Raw genomic sequence first — 26,049 nt, forward strand, 5'->3', positions numbered from 1 at the left:
CTTCGAAATTTTGAAATCTCTGCTGTCTTGTCTAAATTTATAGGAGTTTATAGGAGTTATTTTTGAGGCTATGAAATATGAGATACTTTTTAAATTTTTTTTATTTTATAAAGTAGTTCACAATATTAGATTGCAATTAATATTCAAACGCCAGTCCCACCACCGTATTTTGTTGTTTCCATCCCAAACCCCAATCCCTGACCCAAAGCAGAACTGAAATAATATAATATTTCCCTCTAAGGTTGGTTGCCTCCTACTTTGAATCCCACCAAAGGTGGTGTAGTGCTCTTGGAGTATGGGTAGAGTGTGTCTGAATGCGGCCATGAAGTCCAGGGAAAGATTCACTCATGGGTGAGGCTCTGCCCAAGCACACAGAGAGCGGCCGTGAGCACGGCAGCAATTGGGTTCTGGAGGTTTTCAGCTGCCGGGGCTGGGTCCTTTGGGATGGGGAGGGGTCTCACCTTCCCCCCTCTGGGTGCCCCGAGTGAAACCTTGTTTTGTTTTTGGGTCACATCTGGCTGTATTCAGGGCTTACTCCTGGCTTTGTGCTCAGGGCTCACTTCTAGTGGGGCTTAGGGAACCACAGGGGTGGCAGGCATCAAACTTAGGTTGGACACATGCAAGGCAAGCACCCTACCCACTGAACTATCTCCCCGTGAGGCAACATTTTTACTTCAAAATATTGTGGAATCCATTCTTTTTAAACCTTGTATTCCATTCATTGCAAGGTTTCATACCATACATTTTAACTCCTTAATATTTCTCAGCTGTCCCACATTCTCTATCCCACCTCAGTCACATGTTCAGCCACCTGTGTTCAAACATTTTTTTCTAATTTTCCTGTACTGAAATGATAAATACCCTGTGGTCTTCCCTTGGTCTGCCTCAACCTTAATTAATTTCCCACTCTGTAACCAGAGCGTTCTTTTCTATTTACTTATGTTGAAATCATTCTAGATTTTTTTAAAAAATTATTTTAATTTTATAAAGTTTTTCACAATAGCTCATTACAAATAATGTTAAAGCACCAATTCCACCACCCTGCACCTTCCAATCACCGTAAGAGGAGAGTGTGTTAAGATTATTGTATTTCACCCTGGAGCCATCTAAGCCCTTATATAAGAGTTTACAAGCATGTATATTAAAACCAAACAAATGTGTGCTACTTTTGGTACATCAGTGGGCAAGAGGGTAAGAAGTTCAGGATGTTCTGTGTTGCTCTCTTCTGGGAGTTCTATTTTATAGTCTCTGGGTCTTGGCTGTTGGTGAGATTATACAGCGCTGGGGGCATTTTGTGGGTGTGACTGCCAAGCTACTGGAAAACTGGGGAGCAGGGGGGAGGAGGCCCAGTCCTGTTCCAAGCAAGCTTGGAGATCTCAGTCACGGGTCCCACATTACTTGGGTTTTTCTGCAGGTTCTCCTGTAGGTGAGGCTTGTCCAAGCTGGTGGAGAGCAGCCTTAAACATGGCTGCGGTTGGCTTCTGGAGCTTTTTGACTACCAGGATGCTGCTTGGGGAAGGGAGGGAAACTCAACCCACCCCTCTCCAAGGTGTCCCAATGAAGACAGCCTGGTGCAGGGTCAGGACCAAAATTATTCTAGATTTCATAAGAGATTGCAAAAAATATTATTGGAAAGTCTTGTTAAGCCTCCCATAAAGTCAATGCCCAGCAAACTATAGCACAATATAAAAACAGAAAATTGGTTAAATCCAAGGGGCTTCTTCAGATTTTACCTATTATATACTGGTGTGTGTGTGGGGGGGGTTAGTGTGTGTATGTGGGGGGGGTTGTGTGTCTGTGTGTAATTCTATGTAACTTTATCTAATGTATAGTTTTGTATGATCACATTAACTAATATGCCCAGTGTACCATCACCACAGGCTTCTGAACCCCTCTCAGTACTATTGTTTCCATTTTGACTGATATTTTCAGTGTTTTCACATCTCTCAGCCCAGTGAATGCAATTGCAAACTGTAAGTGCCGTTGCTTTTTCATGCCTTAGCATTTACTTGAACTGTATAGCACTTGCCAAAACTCCTTGGTACAGACTCCTTTCTAGTAAGAAGAGTACTTCTTTCCCTAAGTCATCTTTCTCCCAATCAGCCACTAATCAGCTTTTCGGCTGTTATGGGGGGCCATAAGATAATGAGAATCCAGAACCTCTTACATGCCAGAACCTGTTCTACATTTGTAATTACATTTCTCCATGAAAATGACACAATAAGGCAGGACTTTCCTCCTGCACAACATAATTTCCTTGAGTCTCTGCACTATTGCACCATAGCACCGTCGTCCCGTTGTTCATCAATTTGCTCGAGCGGGCACCAGTAACGTCTTCATTCATCCTTGTTGCTGTGAAAGTGTAGCCCAATGGCGTCTTGAATCTCATTCCAGTTAATGTGTGTTGGGTCACTACCCTTATGTTGTAGTAGAATCCAGTATGGATGAACAATGATGAAAGCATTCACCCACTGAAGGACTACTTGGATAGTTTTTTTTTTACTGTTGTGAATAAAGCAGTTATGAGCATTAATATCGAAGCTCCCATGTCAAAATAAGTCTTCATTTTCCTGGGATAAATGCCAATCATCCATGCAACTGCTAGGTGATACATAACCCATCTTTTAATAGGCAAGAAGCTGCCAAGTTATTTTACAGAGTGCTGAATACTCTTTTTTAAAGTATTTTAGTTGAAGTACCATGATTTACAATCGTGATCATATTAAGGCTTCACTTATGGCGTTCCAAAATCCCCCCACCCCTGTCCCCTGCACCAGTGTCTGCTTCCCCCCCATCATTTTCTTGGGGTTATCCCCTTCACCCCTGCTGTCCCCCATCTAAGTAAGCTCAGTTCTGTACAGAATATTCCTTCCCCTCCACCTTTTTTTCCCTTTTAACGCCACATCCAGCAGTGCTCAGGGCTTCCTCCTGCCTCTGTACTCAGGAATCACTCCTGGTGGAGCTGGGGATGCTGAGGATTGAACCCGGCCACGAGCAAGGCAAGCGCCCTCCCTGCTGTACTGTTACTTTGGCCCTGTACAGAATATGCTTTTAAGGCACAAATTTGTGATAACATGAATTTCCTTGGCTTCCCACTGTTATTCCAATTAAGATTAGATTTATATATAATAAAAAAGCACAAACAAACCCTTAGCCAGGAGGCTAATACGATTTCCACTGATTTTTCAGCCCTGCCCAGAACCGCTCTGTGTGCCTTCTTTGGCCCCAACCTTTCCGAAATCTATCCTTCGTTCTTTGGCCACAGGAACTCGGCAGAGGCTCCATCCCCCCTCATGACACTCTCCTCTCCCTTCACTTTGGCTAATTAACTCAAACACCATTTTCAATTCAAGCATTTTCCCCCTGGGGAAGCCTTCCACTCAGCTGGCTCTGGTTCTGTTTCATGTTCCTTTTCTTCATCACCCCTCTCAGTAGGTAATTACATATTAATTTCTGGCAATATCTGATTACATTTTAACTTTATCTCCAGCTTTCCAAATTCATAAGAACAACGGCCGTGTTGATGTTTGCTTCTTATTGTCTGGGTCATATGAAAAGCTCAGACAACCTTTTGTAATGAACAAATTCATTTTTAATTAATTTTAAAAAATGGATGAAATCTTAGGGGCTGGAGAGATAGTACAGTGGTTAAAGTCCTTGCCTTGCACACAGCCGACTCTATTTCTCTGCACCACATTTGGTCTCCCAAGTACCACTACGAGTGATCCATGAGCATTAGAAACTGTGGCCGCCTTCAAAAGAGATTAAAAGATAAATTAAGCAGAGTGATCGTATAGTGGGGAGCGTGTTTGCTTTGCACGCATCAGACCAGGTTTGATTCCCATCACAATGTATGTTCCATGAACCCTACCAGGAGGATCTCTGAGTGCAGAGCCAGGAGTAAGTCCTAAGCATGGTTGGGTGTGGTCTCCAAACACACAAAAGATCAATGAACAATTCTAATGCTGGGGAAAAAAAAATATATATATATGTTAACTACTCATGTTCAAGGGCTGGAGCAATAGCACAGCAGGTAGGGCATTTGCCTTGCAAGTGGCTGACCTGGGTTCGATTCCTCTGTCCCTCTTGAAGAGCCTGGCAAGCTACCGATGGCAGAGCCTGGCAAGCTCCTCATGACGTATTTGATATGCCAAACACAGTAACAACAAGTCTCATGATGGAGAGGTAACTGGGCCCGCTCGAGCCAATCAATGAACAACGGGAGGATGGTATTACAGTGCTACAAACTACTAACGTTCAAGGGCTGTTGCGGTAGCACAGTGGGTAAGGGCATTTGCCTTGCAAGTGGTCGACCTGGGTTTGATTCCTCCATCCCTCTCGAAGAGCCTGGCAAGCTACCAAGAGTATCCCGCCCGCACGGCAGAGCCTGGCAAGCTCCCCGTGGCATATTCAATATGCCAAAAACAGTAACAAGTCTCACAATAGAGATGCTACTGGTGCCCGCTCGAGCAAATCGATGAACAACGGGAGGACAGTGTTACAGTGTGCTACAGTGCTATATTATATACTACAGTGCTACAATGTTCAAGCAGTCATCTCATTGTCAGATTTCTATAGCCCAATTTCAGACACATGCAATGTTTGCTTTCATACCTTCTGAAAAACAATTATATCAGACTAAGACTGGAAATATTTTCTGAAATAAGAGACTGGAAATATTTTCTGGAGAACCTGGCAGGCTACCAAAAGTATCCTGCCCACACAGCAGAGTCTGGCAAACTCCCCATGGCGTATTCAATATGCTAAAAACCAGTAACAATGATGGGTCTCATTCTCCTAACCCTGATAGAGCCTCGAATGTGGCACTTTTTAAAATATCAGGGCTAGGAAGAAGGAGACATTACTGGGGCCTGCTTGAGGCAATTGATGAGCAACAGGATGACAGTGATACAGTGAAGAGACAGGAGAGATGGTACAGTGGGTCAAGCACTTGCCTTGAACACTGTCAATCTCCAGTCCCTTGGTCTTCCACTGATTAAATATAGGAGACATGCCCACTGGTGTTCAGGGGCTCAGGCCACTCTCCTGTTGGTCTAGTGCTGGGTGGAGCTAATGAAGTCCAGACAAACGTACTTGGCCATACCCTGTCCCTCTCGTCAAACCCTGCAAAGCTCTGCCCAACAGCTTGATGCTTGGGCTTGGTGAAACTGGTACCTCCAGGGAGATACTGGAAGTAGTGGGAGCCCATGTGGTGGAGGTATTGAACTCAGGGGCCTTGTGTATGCCCAGCGCACACCTCACCCATTGAAGCATCTCCTCATCCTTCTCCATTTCTAAAAAATATAAAATCTTCACAGTAGGGGTGTATGTTTAGAGCGAGCTCTCCATTTTGACCGCTGCTTGTCATATGGATAAGGCCTTCTGCAACCAATAACCAATGGCTTGGTCCCTTTCCCAGTGTAGATGGGCTTCTGAGAACATGCAGGGCGAAGGGAAGAACGCTGGGGCCCACCGGCAGAGCTCCCCACTTACTGGGAGGCTGTGAATGGATTGCTGGTTTGTGACCCCTGGACACGGTGACGGACAATGAAGGAAATGGCAAGGCAGGCAGAAAGGACAAGAAAAACATCCCGGGTGAGTGAGGTACCACCAGCAAGACACGTGGCTTTGATTCTCAAGACACAGTGAGTCACACACTTCTCACGTGATGGCTGATGAAACCAATATGGCAAAGAAATGTGGGGCTTTTTTTGTCTTGTTTTTCTCTGTTTCTTACAGCAAGGCGAAGCAGATTTATTTCCGGATATAAACACTTGCCAACACTGGCAGATGGCAGCGCTGTGTTCTAAGTGCGTGTGGAAATGAGCAGGAAATGTGTCTGTCTGTGTTTGAGACACCGCAAGGCAGAGCCACCTAACACACACGGCAACCTTGGTGTGAAAACAGCAAGACAACCATGAAACAACTGACTCTTTTTTTCTTTTTGGGTTACACCCAGTGATGCTCAGGGGTTACTCAGGGGTTCCTCGCTCTGCACTCAGGAGTCACTCCTGGAGGGGCTCAGCGGACCATATGGGATGCCGGGGATCGAACCCAGGTTGGCCACGTGCAAGGCAAATGCACTACTTGCTGTACTATTGCTCCGGCCCAACAGCTGGCTTTTTTTTTTTTTAAAGATTTAAGGACTGTAATTTACCAAGTTGTTCATAATGGAGTTGTTTCAGGCATCCAATGTTCCGACATCAATCCCACCACCAGTGTGACCTTCCCTCTACCAATAGCCCTTATCCCACCCACCACTTCGAGCCTATCCCCTTAGTAGGCACAGATTTACTTCATATTGCTTGCTACAGCAAAATGATGAATGGTATTATCAAAAAAATGAAAAAAGTCAATTTGTTATGTTCATTGCAGCACTGTTTATAATAGTCAAAATCTGGAAAAAAACCCGAGTGCCCTTGGGGCCGGAGCGATAGCACAGCAGGTAGGGCGTTTGCCTTGCACACGGCCGACCCGGGTTTGATCCAAAAGGCAAAAAGAAAAAAAAAACCCCGAGTGCCCAAGAACAGATGACTGGTTAAAGAAACTTTGGTATATCTACACAATGGAAAACTATGCAGCTATTAGGAAAAATGAAGTCATGAAGTTTGCATATAAGTGGATCAACATGGAGAGTATCATGTTAAGTGAAATGAGCCATAATGAGAGGGACAGACAGAAAGATTGCACTCATCTGCGGTAAATAAAGTAACAGAATGGGAGACTAACACCCAAGAGTAGTAGAGATAAGGACCAGGAGGTCTGCTCCATGGCTTGGAAACTGGCCTCACATGCTGGGGGAAAAGCAGCTCAGATAGAGAAGGGAGCACCATGTTGGGAGGACCCATTCGGGATGAAAGATGCGTGCCAAATGTAGATTATAGACCGAACGCAATGGCTGCTCAATACCTCTATTGCAAGCCACAACACCCTAAAGGAAAAAGAGAGCAAAAGGGAATGCCCTGCCACAGAGGCGGGGTGGGCTGGTGGGGGATGGGGTGGGGGTAGGTGGGAGGATACTGGAACATTGGTGGAGGAGAATGGGCACTGGAGGAGGAATGGGTAAATGATCATTGTATGACTGTAATGCAAACACGAAAGTTCGTAACTGTACTTCATGGTGACTCACTAATAAAAAATAAAAATAAATAAAAAATAAGTCCATTTGTGATCATTATATTCCTTCTCCCCTCTCAGAGAGCCCGGCAAGCTACCGAGAGTATCTCGCCCGCAAAGCAAAGACTGGCAAGCTATCGTGACGTATTCAATATGCCAAACACAGTAACTAGTGCCACAATGGAGGCATTACTGGGTCTGCTCGAGCAAAATTGATGGACAACGGGAGGACAGTGACAGTGATTATATCTCACACTGGTATTGCTGAAGTCAGTGTCTGAGGGGCGACAGTGCTGGTGAGCCTTCTGTGTCAGTGCTTTCTCTCATGAGTTCGGTGGCTTCTGCACAACTTTCCCATCAGATTTGCTGTGCTCCTGCTGGGCTGTCAGTGCTGTGAAATCTGGAGGCTTCGTGGAGCCGGGCTGTCATGTGTCAAAGGAGATCAGGTGTGAGGGCTGCTGGGCCCACTGGGAAGGGGGTGGAATCTCTGTCCCCACTTCAAGAAGGCCAGAGAGTTTCCAGCCTGGAGTGATTTGACAGATGGGTGGCTTGTCGAGAGTTACTGGCATTTTATGAAATTCTCTTTTAAAAAACATAAAATGGAGAGATTTAATTAATTTCAATACATGGATTTGGGGACACACCTAACAGTGCTCCTGGTTTACTCCTGGCTCTGTGCTTCAGGATCACTCTGGTGGGCTTGGGGTACCATGCTGGATGCTGGGGAATGAACCCAGGTCAGCCGCATTGCAAGGCAAGCGCCCTCTTTGCTGTATTATGTCTTGAGCCCCAAATGGAAAACAAGCAAAAAACCCGAACAAACAAACAAATAAAAACAGGCAAGACAGGACTTCCCAGGACTTTTCAGACTTCCCTGAGATCCCTCGTTTTCTGTCTATTCACATTTTTAAAAATGGAGATATCATTTACATACCGTAAAATCCATCATTTCAGTGTTCACAATCCAGTGCAAAGTTTACTCCCTTTTCCAATGTTTCTGATATCTTCACAAAGTTGTGCAAGGACCCCGCTGTCTACATGCAGAGCTTTCCCATTACCCTCCAGAAAAGACTCTCTCTACTGGTCAGCAGTCGCCTACCTTGGCCCTGCCTCCTCTCTCCCTCTGGCCCTGGGCCACCACCAGTGGATTTTTTCTCACTTGACTTGCCTGCTCTGAACCCTTCATTCCATTCAAGTGGAGTCAGAGCATCAGTGGCTGTTTGTAGCTGGCTCCTTTCAGCTGTCTTGAGTTTTACAACGTTCATCTAGGTCATACACCCATAGGATGTATTCCTTTTTATGACTGCATTCTATTCCACAGTATAGATAAACCAGGATATCCCATTTAAGTTTTAACTTTTATTTATTTATTTTTTGCTTTATGGGTCACACCCAGTGATGCACAGGGGTCACTCCTGGCTCATGCACTCAGGAATTACTCCTGGCAGTGCTTGGGGAACCATATGGGATGCTGGGAATCGAACCCAGGTCGGCCGCGTGCAAGGCAAATGCCCTACCTGCTGTGCTATCGCTCCATCCCCATGTCGAAGAAATAACTAAGAGGACAAAGAACCTCCGGCTCCAGGCACATCTCTTTGATTCCACTGTTCTTCCCGCATTAGCATATGCCTCAGAGACCTGGGCCCTACGTAAACAGGATGAGAATGCTATTCAGGTCTCCCAAAGAGGAATTGAAAGAGCTATGCTTGGAATATCACGTTTCACTCAAATGAGAGAAAGAATCCGGAGTTCCGACCTCCGACCTCCGTTGATGATCAAGAATCAGGGACGCTGTCTCGTTTGCCAAGGCATCAAACATCAGATGGGCTGGTCATGTAATGAGATTTAAAGACGACCGCTGGACTAGAGCTGTTACCGACTGGATTCCACGGGATGTCAAAAGACCATATGGCTGCCCACCTACCAGATGGTCAGACTTCTTCATCAAGATCATGAACGATCGTTTTGAGGCTCTTCATGTTCCCAGAGCCATTGGGCTCTGGGATGCCCAACAGATGCCATTGGGCTACACTAGCACAACAACAGGGACAAATGGAGACGTTACTGGCGCCCGCTCGAGCAAATCGACGACTAACGGAAAGTTAAGTGATTAAGTGACCACTAACTGCTCAGGTAAAAGAAAGAATTGCATGTCTCTAAGGCAAAAGCTATAAGTGATGAGGTCAGGGAGATCGCAACGGGGGCAAGATGCTTACCTCACATGTAGCCAACCCAGGCTCAATTCCCAGCATCACATCAGGTTCCCCGAGCCCTTTCAGGAGTGATTCCTAAGCACAAAGCTAGGATTAAGTCTGGTGTGGCTCAACTCCTCACCACCATCACCTCACCCCACCCCAACCCCCCAAAAAAGAAAAAGAAATGATCAAGGGCCAGAGTTTTGGTGAAATGGTATCACCCTGCTGAACCCCTCTCTAGACATCAGTGATTACTTCTTTGTAGAATGGTGAGATCCTGATAGTGAATCCGCAATACAGTTAGTGGTCATTGCAGGGTTATCGTAGACCTGTAGCACTGTCCTCCCATTGTTCATCGATTTGCTCAAGTGGGCACCAGTAACGTCTCCGTTGTGAGACTTGTTGTTACTGTTTTTGGCATATCGAATATGCCACGGGGGGCTTGCCAGGCTCTGCCGTGTGGGCGAGATACTCTCAGTAGCTTGCTGGGCTCTTCGAGAGGGATGGAGGAATAGAACTTGGGTCGGCCACCTGCGAGGCAAATGCCTTACCCACTGTGCTATTGTTCCAGCTCTGAAGCAGGATTATTAAGTGACCTAATTTCACTAATTTCAATAGCTGCATCTCAGGTAGGCCTGAAAAGAAAAAAAAAAGATCAATCAGAAAGCATACTGATCAAGTTTGCCAATTTTCCTGGGTGTGATCTGAGCTGCTCTCAAACAATTATAATTGCAACATCGAAGACCACTGTTCATAGCTTGCCCTAGCAGACAAAATGATAATGAAATATTGTTGAAATATCGCGAGAATTAGCAAAATGGGACACCAACATTAAGTGGGCACAGGTTGTTGGGAAAATAGTGCCAATAGATCTGCTTACCATAGAGCTTTCACAGACCTTCAACTGGTACAAAATGCAACATCTGCAAAGCACAAAGAATGTCAGTGATGCTCACCAGACCAAAGAATGCCTACAGAGAAGGTTCTACTTTAAGAGATGGGTCCTTTGGAACCCTAAGTGCGAAACATGTAATCAAAATAATACTGGTCATCCAACTTTTACTGTAATTTAATCAGTGTTAGAGCAAAATGACAGGAGTAAGAATGATATTACCAGGGGACCTGCTATAGTTTTATTGCTATTACTATTTTTGAACCATGGTGTTCCTCTGTCAACCCAGGTTTGATTCCTTTGTCCCTCTCGGAGAGCCCCACAAGCTACCGAAAGTATCCCTTCACATGGCAGAGCCTGGCAAGTTCCCCGTGGCGTATTTGATATGCCAAAAAACAGTAACAAGTCTCACAATGGAGCCATTACTGGTGCCTGCTTGAGCAAATCGATGAACAATAGGTGAACAGTGCTACAGTGCTACCGTGGTGTTTCTCAGTCTCTAAGACATCAGCATTCTAGAGATCAAGGTCATTTTTACATAAACTCACAACAATGATCAAATTAAGATTTATTCCCAGGAAATGGGCTGGAGTGATAGCACAGCGGTAGGGCGTTTGCCTTGCACGCAGCCAACATGGCTGACCCGAGTTCGATTCCTCTGCCTCTCTTGGAGAGCCCGGCAAGCTACCGAGAGTATCTCGCCCGCACGGCAGAGTCTGGCAAGCTCCCCGTGACGTATTCGATATGCCAAACACAGTAACAACAAAGTCTCCAATGGAGATGTTACTGGGCCCGCTCGAGCAAATCGATGATCAACGGGAGGGCCTTTACTTTACTTTACTCGCAGGAAATACTATGAAGCATGCTGTCCATATTTAAACTCCACTGATAGTTCCATAATAGATCTATTGATACCTGTTTTTCAGTGATGACAGACTCACACTGCATTTGACCTGCAAGTATCTTGCAGGTCAATTATTTTCCTAGAATAACTGGATGTGTCTTCTGTGCTCTCAGGATTAGGTGTATATTATTGCATTCCACAGGGCCACAAAGAGCTTGAGTGGTAAAAGCGAATACTTGGCATGTTTGAGATGAAGTTCCATCCACTTGGCCACATTCCCATGGGGGCGGGGGAGGTTTCCTAATTTCTTCACATCTTCAGCAGCACTTACTATTTTTTGGTTACTTTCTTTTGGGCTGGAGCGATAGCACAGCGGGTAGGGCGTTCACCTTACAAGCGGCCAACATGGCCGACCTGAGTTCGATTCCTCCGCCCCTCTCGGAGAGCCCGGCAAGCTACCGAGAGTATTCGATATGCCAGACACAGTAACAACAAAGTCTCCAATGGAGACGTTACTGGGCCCGCTCGAGCAAATCGACGATCAACGGGAGGGCCTTTACCTTTACCTTTACCTTTCTTTTTGACTGGAGCGATAGCACAGCGAGTAGGGCGTTTGCCTTGCACGCAGTCAACCGGATTCGATTCCTTCATCCCTCTTGGAGAGCCCGGCAAGCTACCGAGAGTATCCCACCCGCACAGCAGAGCCTGGCAAGCTCCCTGTGGCATATTCGACATGCCAAAAATAGTAACAAGTCTCACAATGGAGACGTTACTGGTGCTTGCTTGAGCAAACTGATGAACAACAGGAGGACAGTGCTACAGTGCTACTATCTTTTTGACTGTAGTCATCCCAGGGAATATGGAATTGCTTCTAATTGCAGGGGTGGGGGGGTGGTAGGGATGAACTCCCACTGTGCTCAGGAAACCCAGCAGTGCCAGGAGTGAAATTTGGGGCTCCGCATACAAGAACACACTTCAGCCCTCCAGGACATCTTTCCAGTTCCTTTCAGTCTTTTTGACTTGGGACCACACCTGGCAGTGTTTGGGGCTACTCTCAATTCAGTGCTCTGAGTCCCCCCACCCCCGGGTATTCACTCCAGTTATTTATTTGCATGTCCCACTCATCACTGCTTCTTTCTACCACTTTCTTCTGTCTACTATAATCCTTTGTTGTACATTTAGCAGCAATGTATGTGTGTAAATGTAATTATTTAGAATTATGCTTATTTAAGTCTAATGTTCAAACAATAATTTGGGTATAGAGCTTCAGGTTGCTGTTATATTTTTGCAACGTCTTGACGTTTAATCTTACAATCTTTTTTTTTCCCTTTTTGGGTCACACCTGGTGATGCACAGGGGTTACTCCTGGCTCTGCACTCAGGAATTACTCCTGACGGTGCTCGAGGGACCATATGAGATGCTGGGAATCGAACCCAGATTGGCTGCGTGCAAGGCAAACACCCTCCCTGCTGTGCTATCACTCCAGCCCCAATCTTACAATCTTTTAAAAAAATGTATATTTTTTCCCCTTCCCTTCCCTTTGTGGCTTCCGTGATGCTGGGGGGTCACACATGGGAATTCCCAAAATGGTTGAGATGCCATTGGTGTTGTGAGTAAATTCACTGGCCTCAAGTCTGCAAGGCAGTCCTTATCTTGCCATCATCTTACTTTTTCCTTTTTTTTTTTGCCATTGAAAAATCTTAGCGCAATCTATGTAATCTACTTTTATTTTTGGTGTTCTGCAGTTGCACTAAAATGTCTAAATGCCTTAGTGTAGAGTTATTTTCTTTTTCCGGGGTGTGGTTCGTCCTTTCTGAATCGGAGGATTTGTGACTTTTCATAAATTCAGTCATTTTCTCTTTGAATACCGTTAATCCTTAATTTCCTGCAGCTTTTCATTTTAGAATGGCTGTCAAAGAGCATTATGTCTTCTATACCTTCATTTTATATATTTCCTTACTTTTTATTTTCTTCGGCGGGGAGGGCGTTTTTCGCAGTGCTTGAGACTGAGGATGACAGTTCGGTCTTGATTAGCATGATCGGGTGAATTTCCCGGTCCTGTTTTCCTGTGCACTAAATAATAGATAGCCTGGGCTCATTCAGATAAACTAAGCTTTATAATGCATGTAGAAACTTTCATTAAAAAAAACCTGTATAAATTTAATTAATAAAATTTATTTTATTTTAATCCTAAGCACAAGGATTCACTTGCGGCTTTGAGCTCTCTCCCTAACTCATTTTTCATATTTCCTACCTGCTTGTCTGGGTGGCAAACTCGACAGGTTCTTCTCATCCATTCTGAAGTTTTAGAGTATGCTTCCAGTGATCTGATATGTTGTTTAACAGATTTTCAAAAATCTGTTCCTGGAAACTCAATTCACACAGCCCTGCCACCCCCTGCCCCAGCCCCATCACCTCCAAGATACTTTTTCTTCTTTAAAAATAGTTTCTTCTTTTCTAACAGCTACATAGTATTCCATTGTGTAGGTGTACCAAAGTGTCTTTAACTAGACTAGAGACCAAACATAATTGTCACCCATTGCCTCTTCTGCAAACCACAACACCCAATAAGAGAGAGAGAGAACAAAAGGGAATGCCCTGCCACAGAGGCAGGGTGGGATGAGGGGGATGGGGGGAGGGTGGGAGGGATACTGGGATCTGTGGTGGTGGGAAATGGGCACTGGTGGAGGGATGGATATTTGATCATTGTATAATTGAAACCCAAGCACAAAAAATTGTAAGTCTACAACTGTACCTCATGATGTCTCACTAATAAAAATTAAAAAAAAAAATTTAAAAAAACGGGAAAAAATAGTTTCTTATTCTCTTATGTTTCAATGATTTCTTTTTATGTTCTCCAGTCAGCACAATGTCATTTCAAGAACTTACTGTTCTATTCTTATTTTCTTTCCTCCAACCTAGGTATTTAAAAAAAAAACAGTTTAGCGATTTTTAAAAGTTTGGGGCATGTTTTTTCTTTTACCTCCAGATTTTTCAGTGGAAGGCTTTTCCATATTGCCAATCATTTTTCCCACAATAATATTTTTAAAAAATCAAAGTTTCCCCATGTCTTATACAGCTCTGTTTATCTGATCAAGCCCAGGCTACCTATTATTTAGTTCATAAGGTAAACAACTTTACTGGAATGGGGGCACCGTTAATTCCTTGTTGTAACTCAATAATGCCAGATGACAACAGCTCACAGAAAGCTTAAAAGAGGTGCAACCTCATGGCTGGGGTGGACTCAATCATCCCACCCCAGGAGAGAAAATCTTAAAATTCTTTATTCCCCAGAATAAATTCTCTATTCCCTAGAATAAAAGAAAAAACAGGCTATTTTTTTTTAAAAAAAAAGTTTATTAAATCTGTGCAATCAATCAGTTTTTAGACAGCAGTTTCATAAACATTTTGGCATTTAAACTTTTATTCATTTTGGCATAACCTGCAGGATAGTACATAAGCTACCCTGGGGAAGGGGAAAATACTAGGCAATATTTACTATGATCCTAGGAAAGAAAATGAACTCACATTATTAAAGAAAATATGTTTAAAGAAGACATTAAAAAGGTACATTCAAAATCAAGGCAGACATTTGCTTTCTTCATGCCATGGAGCTCCCGGAGCTGATCCCCTGAGTCAAGTACAAAATTAATATAGCTCAGTTCCAGAGTCCAATAGCAGGTCTGCAAATGCTGCCCTTACAAGAAAACGGTTATAGGGAGTGACAGGGTCCAGAACGCCCACAATGCAAAACAAAAGAACTGGCTCCTGCACTTGCATTTCATTCAAATCTTTGAAAAAAAAAAGATGCATACTCAGACATGAAATATTATCTAACAATGGCAATACACAAATTCTCTTCCCCTGCTGAGATGCTAAGGCAGTGCGTGTGTATTCAGGCTTCCCATGTCCCAGGAAGGCTCAGAATGCTTATTAACATTTTCATTTGCAAACAAAACAGAGGTCCAGAAAGTGGTCACAGGAAGATAATTTCAAGGTTAAAAAACATCGATAATCTTACTGTCTTTGAAGACAATTCCATAGAAAAATAAAATTTCTGTAACAATGTTTTAAAGGTTATATTTATGGCAGGACTGTGTCTATATAGTACCCGGTACTAAACAAAACAGAAACTTGCATAAATGTGCAACAGTGTTCAGAATTCTCCTAAATTATCCCAAGGGAGATATTGGATGGCATAAGAAAATATTTTCTTTCTTTAGCTAAAAAAAAGATAGCTTTTTTCCCCAATAAGCCTGAAAGTTAGATCTGAATAAACGGAATTAGTTGCTTACTCAAAATTAATTTCACATAGCTTAAAGGAATGTTAAAATGTTCCATATCTTGAAAAAGTAGATCAGTAAGAAAGGAATCTTAGAAACGTACTTTGCTCCCCTCCCCCTTCCCGCTATCACTCTATCGATATCTCACTCTCCTTAAAATTAAAAACCAAGACACTGAACAATGGCCAAGGTTGGGAAAAGATGACTTCATACGAGGTATTCTCAAAGACGTTTGCTCTCACAGACTTGCCTACACTACAGAGTGTGTTTATAATCTTGTCCGTATCTTTTACTACCCACCACTTCTTAGTGCTGCTGCTGTTGTTGTTTTGATGCAGGTACAGAGAATGCAAATGTTCTTTTATTTTTGCACAGACACAATGTAACTAGAAAGGCTGACCCTATGAAGAAAACAATTCTGCTAAGATACAATTCAGTCTGATGGAAATGAGTTTCTGATGGTAATTATTTACACCTGAATTTTCTTTTAAAATTCAGCGACTAATTCTGGAAAACAAATTATTATCCTAATTTCATGGTGAGAGAGAAGGACCAGAAACAGGTTAAGAATTTTCCTGCTAAGGGCCAGAGCGACGGTAAGAGCCAGGCAGGGCATTTTTGCCTTGGACGTAGCCAAGTTGGGTTTGATTCCTGGCATCCCATCTGGTCCCCTGAGCACTGCCAGGAGTGATCCCAAAATAAATAAACAAAACCTAAAAAACAAACAAAAAAAATTTTCCTGCCAAACAATTTTCAGAATGGCCAAGGGTCTTTAGGTGCTCCAATGATGTCCTCTCCTTTCCTCTCTCCTAAATACGCTTGTATTCATATAATGACCCCTCAGATCATCTACGAAGGCTGCCTGGTTCTAAACCTGGCTTTTCCCAGTTTAACTGCTACTTAAGGAAGATGGAAAATGGATAAAAATAAAAAGCCAATTCTGAACACCTTGTCTAAGAAGGAAGTTCCTTTCCTTTCTAATGGCTTGATTAAATAAGGACTCCAGGAAGCACGCCTGCTTTATTTCCAATGCAGTTCCAGGCACCAGCAAAGATCTTCAGACCCAATCTTGGCTGAGAGGAAACAAGCTTTACAAGCAGAAAGGGGAGATGGGTCAGTGGCTGACAAGGGGTGACTTACAGCATAGTGCCTCTCCCCTCCCAAGTTTTGAATGCCTCTGATGAAGGGACAGGACCAAGACTTCTCTAGGTTCACTGGCTGTTCATAAGTGTTGGCTGTGTTGATACAGTGTCAAGGCACAATGAACCTAGGCAACCAAGCATCCTATCTCACCTGACAAGATGTACCAAGGTAGGAACCACTCTTCAATCTTGGGAGCTGGAACAAACTGGCTTTGTATCTTGGCTCAGTCACTCACTAACTGTCCCCTTCGAGTCAGACATTCTAAATCTGAGTTTCCTGATCTCTGAAATCAGGATAATACTCACTTTGTGAAGTGAGGGAGTTTTCAGGATGGAGAGAAGGCTCTGCAGTCCTGACAAATGAAAAAGACAAGGATGCAATTCTTCCCTACAGTCTCCTGAAGGAACCCAGTCCTATCAACACCCTGACTTTTTCCCCAATGAGAACTGGGGCAGACTTCTGACCTACACAACTGGAAGGTAATAAATTTGTGTCATTTTAGGCTGCTAAATTCACAGTAATTTGTTACAGCAGCAAGAAGGAAATAAAACAGTATCTGGTAAAACTGCAAAACTGTCCTGCGACTCTTAAAACACCTCTAGAGGCTTAAGAAGGGAGCCAGAGATTAAAGCCTGCAAACATACACATTGCCTTAGCCTCGGATCATATATCCTGAGCATAAATCAACTTAACACAAAATTCTATGTACATGTTCTTCTAAACATCAACAAAACGGACAAGTAGACAATGGCTTGTAATGTGGTGATCTCCAAAACCATCTGCTCTGTACCCACGACTCACAAAATAAAAAAATCCATAGTATATGAAAGCCAATGGCCAGAACCATGTGGCAGAAACAAGTATACAGAAACACGTTTGTCTTAAAAGTTCATAACTCTTTCAAACCTGGTTGGAACTTTATTTTTTTAACAGTCATATTCAGATTTTATATTCAATGAACTCTCTATGTTTTTGTGAATCACTACAGTCACTGCTGAATTTGGAACTACATCTAGATATTCTTGCATCAAAAAGATACTTTCAATTCCATCTTTTTATAACACTCAGTTTTTCAAGGCATCATCACATAAGCTTGAACAATCTTCCTGAATTGTTGCCTGCAAACAGATTTCTGGCAGAAGTCCTTAAGACACGCAACACTCATGCCAATCCCGACCCTCGCTCCCAATGCTGGTGCTGCTCCTTCATGAAGCCAAGGCAAGTAAAAGACATTTCACTGAGGGTCACATTTCTCTGATGCGCCAAAGCTGATTCTTAAGGCTACTTAGTGGTGGGTCAAGTTGTGCCCTTACTTTTAGGCTAACCAAACTAAAGAACTCCAGAATTCATTTAAAGAAATGTATCCCACCCAATATTTCACTGCAGTTTGGAATCTGTAGCTCCCTGAAAGCGCTGAAAATATTTTATGAGATGACCAGCTTGAAAGAACACATCTATCCACTACAGCTGACTCTCTGGCAGTGGATTTGTTTGGTGTTGTGATCAGTTGCTCCCCAGAGATGTCAACAGCCAGTGTTAACAGGGCTGTAAGCGGGAGGGTGATTCTTTGCAAGCAGGAGGAAAACTACACAGGCTAATTCAGGGGTTGCTGTCATGCTCTGCAACAGACCTGCTGCTGATATTTCTGTTGACATCTAGCACTCAAGGTACTTAGGAAAGTATCACATCGTTTGGCAAAAACATCCTGTGGCTGAATCAGCAGATGTCATGGAAAGTCTATGCGAGCTACTTGAACACAGACTAGGTTCTGGAGAGACAAGTTTGCTTGACACAAAGACAAGAAACAACAGTTTGATGCACAACAAAATCTGCCTCTATGCAAAGGGTAACCTTAAATATCTTTGGTTTTTAAAAAATTTGCTGATAAAAAAGTACTTGAATATAAACACTGATAAATACCAATATAAATGCATTGCTCTTCATTATGTAAACTTAGCCCTTTGATATCTTTGCTACTAAAGCTAGATTTTCCTATTAGCCACTAAATATATTTCCAATCTGCTCATCTTTATTTACTTACAGACTAATCAATATATTTTAATGGTCTTTGGTATGAAAATACTAATGAGCAGTATCTTGCAATATTTGGCATGAAAATGACATGCAGGGTATCAGTATTTGCAGCCAATCAGTCTTTGGAAAAGAAAATAGTTACCAGTTGCTTATTAGCCCCTCTGTAGTGAAACAGAAATAGTATGAAGTAACACCACTATCAGAGTGGTGAAGAGCTGTTACATTTTAGCTACAATTTTATACTGAAGACTTCAAAGTACCTTGCTTTGGCAACCACTTGACAGAAGTCTTTGCTATATACTAAATATCTTATTAGTGAGACCAAAATATTTATCTTTGGTGAAGACTTTTTTCCTCTTCAACGAGTACTTTCAACAATTTAAAAATACTTTAATACTGTATAGTTGAAGACATACTTGCTGAAGAAAAAAAATTATACTTGAAATCTGTTGGTAAAGAACTTATTTTAAATGCTCTGGTAACAAGGTAGTTAAAGTTACTATTCTATTTAACTACAACAATCAATATAAAACCTATTGCTCTGGATTAGTAACTACTTGTATAGGTGTTCATATCTATAGATGTTTCTAGTTAATTCAATCTGGAGTGGAAATTATAGTCAAATTTTAACTTTCTACTAAAAATTCTTTGGTAACAGGATTATTATGAAAAAAATCTGTATAAGCACAAAATGCAAAGGTGAAAAAGTAAAAATAAAATGTACTGGTAAATAATTATCAAATAATTAGTCTAGAGATCTACAATAACTATGGGCCTGTTCTTCAAAAATCTGGCAAACAAAAACTTTCTTCAAAGACCTCAGATAATATTTTTAGATGTTTAGAAGAAAACTAATTCATACAGTCTGAGATATATATATCTCACACACATATATATATATGCCATCACCATGACGGATGATGTACCAACTTTGAGATCTTGTTTGCCTTTTAACATAAATTCATTATGGACACCTAATTTTAGATTCTGATAAAAGTTGGCCCCACAAACATCTACTTATGAACCAAAAAAAAAAAAATCCCACCCAAAATCCAAAAACAAACATCCCCCCCCCAAAAAAAAACCCCAAACAAAACAGCAACAACAACAACAAAAGAACACGCCATACCCTGTCAATTTGCCCATGCTTCCATGAGGCAGCTCAAAAGTAAAGGTTCCCTGAGTACAGGAAAAATAAAAATAACACTAGAATAACTTTTAAAAGGAGGTAGTATAAGACAGGAGCTATAAAGGCAGGGGCATATTTTCTTGCCACAGATTGTTCACTTAAAGCTCTGTTTTTTTTTTTTTAAATTTGCCATGAAGCTCATTTTAAATTTGCCATGAAGCTCATATACTTAGATACCTAAATGGGCGCTTGGTTGCTAGCACCTACTTATGGCTAGTACCGAATATATGTCTGAGCACAGCCAGTTTGGCACAAAATGATAAAAGAAGAACAATCAAAATGGTTCTACCATTACACACTGGTGGGAATATTTTTGATAATGAGTCTTTTCATTTTAGATCAACATTTAACATGATCCCATCTACAAACGAAAAGTTTCCAAGAGGAAACCCATTAAAAATTCTTTCAAAACGAGACTCAAAATCAGGTCAAGATAAATTGGGGTTGGGGGGCTAGTTTTTAAAGACTCTGGGACCACCTCTCTCCACCAGGTGTTTAATTCTTCAGCCTCTTCATCTGCTGGGCACCTACAAGCTCTCATGACAGAGGCGAACAGCTTGCTGATTTCCAAACAGCAAGAGGATAAACTCAGTCCTGGGGTTATTAGCATTCCTCATGCACAGCGCCCACAATGAAGGGAATGGAATAAAGCGGGCCATGTTCTAAGAACTCAGGAAGACATGAGGAAGATGACAGAGCTGCGAACAGATACCCCTCCCCGCCCCCTAAATAAAACCTGCATGAAAAAGCAACGACTGATCAGATGCTATACATCAAAAATAGTCACTGATCAAGTCCAAGAAACTCTTAAGGCAACTTTTCTCACTCCTGTCCTGAACAACTTCACGAATTCATTTCCAAGGTCTCTAAGGCAAAGAACTTCATAACTGATCATGGAAGGCACTGTTGACAACCTCGAGGCTCGTCACACTGTCTCTTGTTGTACTTATTAATATTCTTACTATGCTAGGGAATGTCTTCACCTCTCTAAACCAAACCTATATCCATTATCTTGAGAACATCTGCTTCTGCCTCAAGTTTTGCAGTGAACACTGGATATGCTAAGGATGCTTTAAAGCGAACTGGGACAGTGCCGCCTTTGGCCACCACCCAGCAGGGGTGGCGTGGAAGGGCACTGATCCGAGGGGGCTGTCAGAGGGATGCAGCTACTCAAACGTGCAGAACTGGCAAGGCCCCACTCAGCAGTGCTGCTCCTGTGGACGGCGGAGGCAATCTGTTTTCCAAAGAGCGGCACCTTCTTTGTGTTGGGCACACATTAAAGTCAACGGCCCCGCTTTCTCTCATCTCCAAAATTTAACAGCCCTCACCGTCAGAGGTATCCAAGTACCCAAATCCGTGGGTGCATCCTACTTTCCTAAAAATAAAAATCAGAGCTCCAAATCAACATTCTCACTCATCTACCTCTAGGGCTCCTTCGCTCACACACAGCACACACACGCTCGCAATGGAAAGAAAAGGCTACTAGGAAGTATCATTGGTTATGCAGCTGGGATCAACTACCACAACAAACGAGGTAACAAAGTTGTCTTCGGAGTTTGCCGACGGACAAACTGAGGTAGATAGTCAGCAAAGGGCCTTCTTGAAAGTCTACCCTTTGCTCCAGTGATAAAATTTTATAATCCAGTCAAACATCTTGACTGTCTTTTCACATTGCTGACAATGAAACATTCAAGATACGTGAGTTTAAAAAAAAAAACAAAACACCCACCCACCCCTCCCCAAAATGCCAAAACAAACAAACAGAAAACCCCAACCCAAACACATTCAAATCAGGTGGAGATACCAAGAAGCCATCAAGATTCTCACAGAAGGCTCTGATGCCCGTCTACTGTCCTTTGCCTGGGCGCTGGAGCTGGCTGCGCTGCAGAGTTATTTGTGGCAAATCCCAGCACAGTGGACGGGTGGTGGCTGCACAGCGCAAGAGGAACTCGGCTCTGCACCCACTGGCCCTGCCAGGTTCTCGCCTTTCAGCGGCGAGAGGCCCTCTCCTGACTCACTGCCCGTGCGGGAGGGGGAGTCCAGGGGCGGGCTGCTGATGACGGACGACAGGTGGATCTCATCGTTGGACTCATGGGAGAACCTTCCAGAATCCCCTGTCTCGTGGCTGCCTTCACTGTTAGCCGAATGCTCAGTGTCGCCTCCCGCCCCAAAGGGCCTGGGGAAGGTGGCTGGCTGCCCCGGGGTGCTGGGGGAGTCTTCGTTGCTGATTAGGACAGTGGTGCCCGGCTGGTAGAAGCAGACCGTTGGTGTGAATCTGCTTGAAGGCTAAGGAGAAATACATAAGAGCGTCAGCCGTGAGAGGAGGCTCTTAAGAGAGTAGGACTCTGCAGGAATCCTACGGCCTCTGTTTCCATCTGCAGTCCACCTTTTGGGGATTGGAGATTTTTGGTTTAGGAGCACTGGAGATTTTTGGCTTAGGATTGCTGAAACCCAGGCACTCAAATACACAAGACAAGCACCCAACCACAGGGCCACAGACCCAGGTCCTGTATCTGAGCACCCTCCAATATTTGTGTGGCTTTTGGAAACTGCGACTCACGTGAAACCACATGTAATAAGACCAATTTTATGGAAGAATGATATGAGTTAAATTCGCGATGTGCATTTCAGGCCACGAACACAGGTTTTTCTTTATTACTTTTGGTTTTGGAGCCACCCCTGGAGATGCTCACGGGTTACTCCTGGCTCTGCACCCAGGGATCACTCCTGGAGGTGCTTGGGGGACCGACCATATATGGTGCTGGGGACTGAACCCGGGTTGACCGCATGTTAGGCAAGCACCTTACCCACTGTACTATCTCTCCAGCCCTAGACTTTTCTTTCTAAAAAAAGACCCAGAACACATGAAGGTTTTGGGTTCATTTCTTTTCCTACCTGATTATTCCAGATCAGAGTTTTGGGGGGTTGGGTGGGGGGCGCAGAGCCCAGGGCAGCTCAGAGTATGCACAGGACCCAACCATGGCCAGGACAGGCAGCCGTCTGCCGGGTACACTCACAAACACACTCACTCCTTCACGACAACTGAGCTGTGCCGAGGAACAGGCCACGTACAGCTCTGGGATGTGGGTTTTTATTTAAAAAAAGAGTTAAAAAAAATCAAAAAGGAAAAAAATTTACAAAGGAAAGGAAGGCACACTGAGTGGAAGGCATCATGGGGACCGGTGCATGCCGCACTGACACCGTCCAGGGAGCAGCGGCAAGGCATGGGGAGCAGCCAGGGCCACACTTCCCAGGAAGAGGGACCACGGAGGACTGCAGGAGTCAGAGGCTGACCCCCCCCCCCCCCACTTCCTGGTGATGCTCCTGCCCATCCCCATCCCCGCCCCCTGCCTGGCCCCACCGCTCTCTGAGAGCTGCACTGAGCATGCCCTTTCTCACCCTGGGCTTTCCATAAGGTCATCCCCCAAACTAATAAAACCACCGCCAGAAAGAATTCAGAAACGAAAACGAAGCATTCCTCCACCTGGTCTGCTATTGTAGACAGAGTGTCCTATACTCTCAGGCTGCTAAAGATTTTTCTCAACGAAGGTGGGTTACCTGCTCGACTTTTGGCTTCTTAGACTCTTGAAAGAAAAACCATTTTTTCTTAGGGTTGTTTTTGATTATAGGACCATAGCTGTTAATTATCAAGTCAGTTCCTCCCTGAAAAATAAAAAAAAGAGAAAATATAAATATTACAAAATTCAGTTTATCACAATAAGACAATATTTATTGTTATGAGGGAAGCAACCCCCCACTATTCCTTCTTGGGTTTTTTTTTTCTGTTTGGGTCACACCTGGTGATGCACAGGGGTCATTCCTGGCTCTGCACTCAGGAATTACCCCTGGTAGTGCTCAGCAGACCATATGGGATGCTGGGAATCAAAGCTGGGCCAGCTGCGTGCAAGGCAAATGCCCTACCCGCTGTGCTATTGCTCCAGCCCCTCCCACTACTCCTTCTTTTGCACAAGTGGAACATAACAGATTCAAGATATTTGTTAGTGTTCAAGGATATATACTTGGTTTATTTAGACTTTTCTTTCTAAAGAAAGACCCAGAACACCTGAAGGTTTTGGGTTCATTTCTTTTCCTACCTGATTATTCCAGCTCAGGGTTTATTTATTTATTTATTTATTTTTAAAAAAGCACTGCCTTTCTGGGCGGTGCGGCCAGAAAGCAAACCTGGGAACTGCAGGACTCCCTCTTGGCTAAGGTGCCCCCCGAGCGAGTTTCAGGATCGCACCAGAAGTGGGACTTAAATCCCGCACAGCACCCAATGGCGAACTCCCCCAGGGATACAGCAGCAGTGGGCAACGTGGCCTCCAGGGCAGAGGCTGCTCACGTGGCCGCAGTGATTTTCCCTTTTTCCCAGTGCTTTGGACTATTCACAGCTCAAAATCCATTACCTAATTCTGAGGAGGACAGCCCGGCTATTCCAAACACATCAGGCCAACAGTCCACAGCCTATTCCAATCTCACCAAAATAACGGTGAACACAAGAAATGGAACATGACTAATATAAAAAAAACACACCCTCTGAAGCTGCACTAGAGGCCTCACATAAGTCACAGAGGAGCACCAAAGAGGAAGTGAGTATTTTAGAAGGGGGAAAAGGTGACTATCGACTGGGCTCATCCAGAATCCTTTTTCGCAGCAAGAGGGGGACACTGATAGTGAAATGAAGGGTCCCAACTTCATGCTACCACAGCAACATGAAGAAACAGTGAAAATACCCACCACAAAGAGTAAATGAAGAAAAGACCCCGGAAGCCTCAACAGGGAATACCCATGAATACAATCTCTTCGATAAAGAATTCAGAGATGAAATGTTGAGGATGTTCAATGAGCTCAAAGAAATGATGGGCCACAAATGGCCTCTCTGGCTCCTGATCAAGCTGCTTAACGGCCATGATCCAAGAGACTCAGAAACAAATCTTGGAACCCAGTGGCTTTTGGCAGAAATGGGTCTGGTTCCCGCAGTCGGTTACCAGTGCCAGGCCACCTCAGGTGTAAATGGGTTTCATGCCTTGGTCTGTTCCCCCTGGCAGCTCGGTCACCATCATCCTCCAGAGGCCATTGGACGGTCGGGTTTGGGCCCGCAGTGATGAGACACGTGGGGTCTCACGGGATGGGGATGAGTCAGCCCTTTCCTCCCTGTCCCAATGAGACCCCGAGTCGCTGCCCCACAAACGGCCTCTCTGGATCCTGGGCAAGCTACTTGACGGCCATGATCCCAGAGACTCAGAAACAGGTCTTAGAACCCAGCGGCTTTTGGCAGAAATGCGTCCGGTTCCCGCAGCAGGTTACTGGTGCTGGGCCACCCAGGGGGAAAAGGGTGCTGTCTCTCCACCTGCTCCTCCCATGGTGGCTCGGTGGCTGCCATACTCCAGAGGCCATTGGACAGTCAGGTTTGGGCCCACAGTGATGAGACACATGCGACCTTACATGATGGGGGTGGAGCCGGCCCTTTCTTCCCTGCCCCAATGAGACCCCTAGTCACCGCCCACAAATGGCCTCTCTGGCTCCTGATCAAGCTGCTTAATGGCCATGATCCAAGAGACTCAGAAACAAATCTTGGAACCCAGATTTTGGCAGAAATGCGTCTGGCCCCCGCAGTTGGTCACCGGCACCGGGCCACCCCAGGTGGGAATAGGTTTTGTGCCTTGGCCAGTTTCCCCTGGAGGCTCAGTGGTCACCATCCTCCAGAGGCCACTGGATAGTCAGGTTTGGGTCCACAGTGACGAGACATGTGGGGCCTCACAGGATGAGGGTGAAGCCGACCCTTTCCTCTCCGCCCCAAAGAGACCCCTGGGTCACCCCCCACGAATGGCCTTTCTGGCTTCTGATCAAGCTGCTTAATGGCCATGATCCCAGAGACTCAGGAACAAAACTTGGAATCCAGCAGGTTCTGGCAGAAATCCTTCCAGATTTAATTGTTAAAATTTTGAAATTCCAAAATTGTACAGACAGTGGCCGTGTGACATCATATGTTACTCATAACCAGCAAAAGAGAACAAATTGTCTACCGTTGCCTTTTCGACAGATCTGAGTGTTGGGGTAAAATCCCAAATAATAATGGTGGGTCTGGTGTCGAAATACTGAATGTGATCAAAGTAGAGAGAGTAATGTGGAAATCATCTGCCCCACAGGTAGGGGAAGGGTGTGGGATGGGGGGTATACTGGGATTTTTGGTGATGGAAATTGGGCACTGGTGAAGGGACGGGTGTATGACGGAGATTTAAACCCAACAGCTTTGTAACTGCTCTCACAGTAATTCAATAAATAAATAAAAAAGAAAAAAAAAGTAAGGTGGAGTTCATGCCCAACTCAATCAGCCTACTCAATGGCTGAAT

At 44.2% G+C, this 26,049-nt stretch overlaps 1 protein-coding gene across 1 annotated transcript in view; it reads right to left on the minus strand.

The window, feature by feature from the left end:
• PRTG (protogenin) overlaps positions 1–26,049 on the minus strand; it is a 170,128-nt gene that overhangs the window by 8,354 nt on the left and 135,725 nt on the right. The window contains exons 19-20 of the mRNA XM_056115327.1: positions 23,255–23,359; positions 21,662–21,982 (exon numbers count right to left, since the gene is read on the minus strand). Of these exons, the coding sequence (XP_055971302.1) occupies positions 21,662–21,982; positions 23,255–23,359 (426 nt within the window). The remainder of the gene's footprint in view (positions 1–21,661; positions 21,983–23,254; positions 23,360–26,049) is intronic.

This window comes from Sorex fumeus, unplaced genomic scaffold (assembly GCF_029834395.1).
Source record: "Sorex fumeus unplaced genomic scaffold, SorFum_2.1 ptg000029l, whole genome shotgun sequence".
Classification (NCBI taxonomy): domain Eukaryota; kingdom Metazoa; phylum Chordata; class Mammalia; order Eulipotyphla; family Soricidae; genus Sorex; species Sorex fumeus.